The sequence below is a fragment of the Anopheles moucheti genome, chromosome 2 (assembly GCF_943734755.1).
Source record: "Anopheles moucheti chromosome 2, idAnoMoucSN_F20_07, whole genome shotgun sequence".
In the NCBI taxonomy this organism is placed as follows: Eukaryota; Metazoa; Arthropoda; class Insecta; order Diptera; family Culicidae; genus Anopheles; species Anopheles moucheti.
The window spans coordinates 42688662-42694997 of record NC_069140.1 but is presented as its reverse complement, the minus strand read 5'-3'; the positions used below and the strand labels follow the sequence as shown (position 1 = coordinate 42694997).

General features: G+C 41.6%; 1 protein-coding gene across 2 annotated transcripts; it reads right to left on the bottom strand.

Annotated features, from left to right (window-relative positions):
* Positions 1–3489: 3489 nt before the first annotated feature.
* LOC128297814 (protein D2-like) lies at positions 3490–4723 on the bottom strand. 2 transcript variants are annotated; one of them, XR_008287250.1, is made up of 3 exons: positions 4299–4723; positions 3889–4221; positions 3490–3824 (listed from the first exon to the last, which is right to left on the bottom strand). XR_008287250.1 is itself a non-coding variant. In XM_053033514.1 (2 exons), exons 1-2 carry the CDS (start codon positions 4721–4723, stop codon positions 4071–4073), a joined length of 576 nt encoding a protein of 191 aa, XP_052889474.1. In that variant the 3' UTR covers positions 3490–4070. The 2 variants fall into 2 exon arrangements, 1 of the variants encoding a protein (XP_052889474.1); XM_053033514.1 differs by having other exon boundaries at positions 3490–4221.
* Positions 4724–6336: the final 1613 nt, after the last annotated feature.

The following is a 6336-nucleotide window of genomic DNA, read 5'->3' as shown; positions in this document are numbered from 1 at the left end:
TTGACACAGTAGAAAGCTCAGCTAGGTGAGGAAATGAAAGTAACTGTAGGTAAAAAATAAAGATGTGGTGGAAAAATAATCAATAATTTAGGATATTGAAGAAGGACCACACTAAATGACAAAAAAATTAACACGCTTTTATGAAACCGTCAAAATGTTAACCTATCGTGGGTCAAAGATAAGGACCGCCCAAAGCATTGATCTCGATCAGGTGCTTGCACAGTGCTAGCTTTCAACCAGAAAAACTTCGCCAGAAACTTTTACACTTAAATTACTTTGCACACTGGTTGAAGCTGGACTTACATAAAATTTAAACAAACTCAGCTTTCTTAAAATGGCCTCTTGGACATGGAATTTGCCAAAAACTCACAGAAAGCTTTTAGTCTTCAGCTTGAGTGGGAAATTTTCAGTATTTTTAGCCATGATTGGGGAGCTCAAGAAGGAATCTTTACAATCAGGAACTCCATACATTCGATGCACGTTGATTCTCTGCATAGTAAACAAGAAACGCTCGACTCCTGTGGTCTAATCTTGTCATTTAAATGACAATGGATGAATGTACGAATAGAGACAAAAAATTAAATCGATTTAAATGACCATTAAGCTGTCGAAGAAGTACTGCACTATCAACAAACGAATAATTACTAGTTCTGGAAATGATCAAACGACCATAAACTCCAAACGATTTTGGTGCTGATACAAGCAGATGAAGAATATTTCTTTTGGCAACTTAGAGTTAATGTAAAACATTACTTTAAAATTTAATTCAGTTGCATTCAAATAACTTCGCGCTATTATGGGTAGAAATATACAGGCTACATCCCTTTCTGGTGGCATCAATTATAATTTTTGTAATAAAAAAATGTGTTACTTCTATTACAAAACTCATACTTTTCTATCAACAAACCTCTCATCCTACCTGCAACGGAAAAACCCCAAATACTCCGGACTTTATCGGGATTTTTTCTCAACACTTTTATTGATCTAACGTTGATTGCCCTGTATGTTGCACCGATTGAAAATTTAACAAACAGGAATTCTTTTTTTTTTTTTTGAATTCACTGACTAACCGATAGAACGTAAAGTAAGCAAAAACGAGACCTGTCCTTTTTGTCACACAATGTCGATGGTGATGCGATGGTGACTGGTGACAAAGGCATGAATATCGAAATGAAACTAAATATACCACCAACAAACATGATTGAAGCAAGTTTCTAGTTCGTTTTACTCCATCTTTCCCCTCTGTGCCACAAATCAAAGTGCCACAGTTTATCATGTTTCAAATCGTTCACGAACAAAATATAAACCAAACATGTTGATATTGCCTACAGCACTCGTAAAGCCTGGCCAATCAGATAACCAGCGTGCGTCAGTGTGTGGACCTGCTGCCAAATGCAATACCAATTTGAAACATGTTACTTATATTGCTGAATTTTCTGTATTTTTGGTTTTTTATTCGTTCGCACCTGCGAATATACGCGAGCTGTACGCTTAGCGCGAACGCAGTTTCTATTTCGCATATTAAAATTTTGTTTACCTTCCATCATCCACCGGTCGTTATAACGCGGCGTTTGCTAACGGGTTTGGGTGGTTGGCGCATGGTAATATCGCATTCATCGCACTGAAGGGATTATCCGCCTCACAGTGTACCCACCACGTTGACCAGCATGTACGTGAAATCATTATAATGAACAAACATGCGGTGGATGAGCGTATGAGTTTCACAGCGATGGTACAGTTGGGAATCGAGAGCGTTGATTTTTTCTTTCTACCAAATTGTATCCAATTCCCACAACCCCCCCCAAACGCTGGGGGGGTTCTATATTCGTGTGCACTGGAATTTTCCGGCCTTTACAAATTTGTTTTTTTTTCTTCCTCTTTGTCCCATAATAATTGCGTTGATGATGTTTAATCTATTTACTTGCCAAAAACTCGTATCTGACATGTTCCGTTTACCGCTCGACACTGGTTGTGCCGGACGAGATTAAGGTAGCATGGCGCGGAGTGGCTGTTGATGCACATCTCGAAAAGAACCACGACAGCCCTCGATTTGTGGAACATGTCGCTATCAAACCACTCCACCATTATATAAAACGTGTTGGGTACATTTTTTAGAAATTCCATCTGAATGTAGCTCAACAGCAATGCGGAAGCGCTTGGGCAAAGAATCTTGGAAGCGAAACATTCTTTGGAAATATATTGTTCCCCAACGCAGATGGTATTAAATTCTAGCAGCAAGTTATTCACAATGAAGTTTAACATACTTAGAACAAATATTTTAACTAAGCAGATGCGTAAAACAATCGTTAAAAGATGAATTTATTTATTTTTTACCATGGTGCGATGTTGGTGAAACGTGTGATTATTTAATGAATATCTGCAATTCATAAATCTTGCCAAACTTTAAACATCTTTTCTGAAATATTAAAGTCCTTTCAAATATGTTCGTCAAGGTGTGACATTCTATTCATTCCTTTGGCAAACTTTAAATTTAAAACCTATTTATTGTACTAAAGCTCGAATAATCAGTCTGTATCATTCTTCTGCTTGATTTATTCATTTAATTTTTAATATTTTAAAAATAAGGATTGTACTGCTTCGCCCTCTTTTTCTATCATGTATTTAATATCTTACCGAAATAAAGCTTCACACAGCAACATTGTGATATTGCAACAAAAAGTATCATCAAAATCCTACAATGATGATATAACTGACTATATAAGGTGTGACTTTCGCCTTCCCATCAGACGCTCCAGCAATGTTTTGCATCGAAATGTATGCAACATTTGACCTACACGTCCACAACAGTTGCTAAATTACATTATGCATATCCATCACTCTCCACCAGAAGCAGAATAACACCACAGTGTTCCATGTTCGTACCACAGCATCAATGCGTCAGGGTAGCATGTCCCGCGCTATGGCTACACAAATTCAATCATTCCCTTACACGGTTTAGGCAACGAGATCAGATGCAATTTTCAACCACGTCCATTGCCCATCTCACCATCGCCCCCCAAACGGTGCTCCCAACTCGGCCTCAAAATGGAGTGCTACCGTGAAACATTGGCACACTCCAAATAACCTTCACGGTTGAAGTTAGAAGCAAGCAAACGCGTCATCACTTCCACACCGCGAAAGTACCAGAGAACCCCGCGATGGCAACGTAGAGCAACTTTTCCTCTCCGGGTGCGACTGTGGCCGGTAGTGCAGGAACCGCTTCCAGCTCGTCTGTAATGCACCAAGGGTAGCGCGTTTTTGCAAGTCTGACTCATCCGTCGTAATTCAATCTGCTTAATAGTGGCTGTACTGTACAGACGAACATGGACGAACATTGGATACATTCCGCAGCAAACTTCTTCCGTCCTCAACTCCAGCACAGTATTCAGCAAATTAACCATTAAAATTCATCAAATTAAAACATCACAAGTAGGCGCACTCTTTCTTTCGCTAGCTTTTACGATCTCTGGCTATATTACCTTTGTGCGGAGATTTTCCCATACCCGCAGGCGATACACTTTGACAAGCGATACTTTCATCACGAACGCGCGAACCGGTCGCAACCCCGAAAGCTGGGGGGGAGGAGGGTCAGCGCCAGGTCAATATTTATTCGAGCGCCCGGGATTAAAGGGTTTAATGATTTTAATATTTCAACGCTTGCAGCCCTTTCGCGGATCTAACGCATAGCAGCGTACGTCGCCAACAACAACATCACAGGCGCAATGTATAGCCGGTCGGTCAACATTGGAAGGTCATTGCCGGTCGTATAGGCGCGTGTCTGTGCCTTTCGGCCAAGTGGTTGAACACAATCAGGATTGGCGAATCTGTAAACGTACAGTAACAGGTACCGAATGGTGATTTGTAAACAAGGCGACCGTTTGACAGTACAATGAGTGGCGTTGTTTAATTGAGTTTTGATGATCATTGATCGTGTACCGTTTTTGTAACGTTGAACTTCATTACGCAGTGCAATGGCGGTTGTAGTGTTGGTGGCGTTGTTGATTTTGATTCCAGTAATTAAATTTTGACCGTGCACACTGCACACTGTTTGAAGTATTCCGGTCATACATTTAGTAATCATCCGATGCCGGAAATCTGGCCAGTATAACCGGCACAAAATCATCGTACTGCGCGATGAAGAAATTGCCCGCCACTGGACTGCCTAGGCTGTAACGACGGGCAAAATCTCGCGTACTGAACCGTATCCGTGGCGTTCGATTTCTGTGAACGAAAGATATTGTACTTAGTAAAAACACGCCACACAAGCCCTCGTTACAAAGCCACGCCACAAAACGTACTTGTTCGAGGTGCGGGGTACTTCCGAGTAGTCGTTCCATGATTGCTGCTGAAATACGAGAAAGATGTACCGGTGGAAGCCTACCCCGGACCGGGGAAATACCGGAATGTAGTCGAACAACGTCTCGCCATTTTGTACGTGCCGGCCGGGGATGTTACCAACAAGCCAGTGTGCAAACTCCCGGTTCCACGGTTCCATACGGCTCGGTGAGTCCGGATCAATCATCACGAGCGTGTAGAGTGCGGTCGGATCGGCATACCACTCCACCTTCGGTTCATCCCGCACTTCCGCCGGTGTCAGCTCCTTGCCGGCGTCCACCAGCTTCTTGGCGCGGTACACCACCTTAGCGAACGCGTCCGGTGCACGGTCGATCAGCACCGGCACGATGTCGTGCTCGGCAAAGAACTGTCCAATGTCTACCTGCATCACTGTACCGGCCGGTAACTGGTAAAACACTAACATCCGCGCTCAGTTTCAGTCCACGCCAATACAATGCGGAACACCGATAAGACACACTGAAGCGGGGCACTCTATCACTACGCTTGGCCGGACTATCACGGGCCGATCACGGTGAAGGTTAGTCCGAGTGGTAATACGGCCACAACTACCATCAAGCCCATTTGCCAATAATAAGCAGCATCCGTGTGGCGAACCAGACCGATAACCGCACAAAAACAACCCCCCAGGCCTAGGGTGAACTTCAAACCGAGCGAGAGGGAATCAGGGAACTGCATTAGACTGTGTGCGTCTTGCTGGTCACACATACAGCCACTTACCGGGTTAAGTGCAGGGATGCTCCGATGCACCACTGTTTGCAGCAAACTCGAGTGCACTTCGCTTATCAGCACTTCCGATCGACTAGATTACCGCACCGTTAGCTCATCCGCCACTGGGCCTTTGTAGGAGTCGACGCTACTCATTAAGAAGACGGATGCTATTTTTAGCCGGAATCATTCACTTGCTTCCGCAGTCAACCAATCGTGTAAGGTGAGGAAGTAGGTCAGTTAAATGTGGTTTCAACCATGCAAGCTAGAAGTACAAAAAAAAACAATAACACTGTTATTAAAATGATAGCAAATCCATATTTCTTCGTAGTTTATCAAAATGTGGAGTGTAAGAATAGTTTTTACACAAATTACAAATTGTTCTGATATAGATAAAGCTTTTTATTTAAATGATCGTGATGTTCTATATACCTTCAGCCCCCGAGATACGCGGTTCCTCTTATACGCGGATTCGCAGATACGGGGTTTGGACAAATGAGCAAGTTTATAAGTCTAAAGTAGTCTAGTGGTCTAAAGCTAGTAGCTAGTAGTCTAAACAAAAAGGTGAAAAATTGGTCAAAAATACTGTTTTTGTCATATAAAACATTTCTTTCTAACTTAGTTTAATGTAATCTTTCTAAAAATCGCTTGATTCGGTGAATAAATTAGGTGCAGTGAAGGAAGTCGACACTAAGTCTTTGAAGTATAAACGAAATTGCACCAGGATTCGATTTACGCGGAAATTCGTGTTACGCGGATTTTTTCCTGGTTATAGCGATCCGCTATAATAGCGTATCTGGGGGACTGCCTCTATATATATTGTATAATGATTTCAAAAAATTCAATTCAACATCCATAAATTACGTCACACTACTGGGGCTGTTTACTTCCAGCATGATTTGTTCCATTATGGGTTACGTAATTTGAATTAGAATGCACTTGAGGTTTGACATACATATTGATGAATATGCACCCCCCAAATAAAAACGAATGCCACATGTTTGAAAAGTTAAACAAATAATCAGAGTTCACTGCGCACCCGAAAGATCACTATGAAACTCTTTTCGGTAAATAAGAAGAAGCTATATTTTCCGAAAGCAAATTGGAAACTGCCAACTACAAAATTGCTTTTTGAAATTATTTTATACAATTGGATTGGATATTATTGGACTCTTTAAAAAATTCAAACAAAATTAAAACAATACAATTGTTTGTTTAAAAAAACGCAGATGCTCAATATTCAGTTTTTAAAAAGAACCCAGAAATTGACAGCGA

Excerpts from the sequence above, each read along its gene's own strand:
- LOC128297814 (XM_053033514.1), bottom strand. The coding sequence starts at position 4,723 with ATGCAGGTAGACATTGGACAGTTCTTTGCCGAGCACGACATCGTGCCG. Across the intron at positions 4,222-4,298 it reads GTACCCCGCACCTCGAACAA|AAATCGAACGCCACGGATAC; the intron begins GTACGTTTTGTG and ends TTTCGTTCACAG.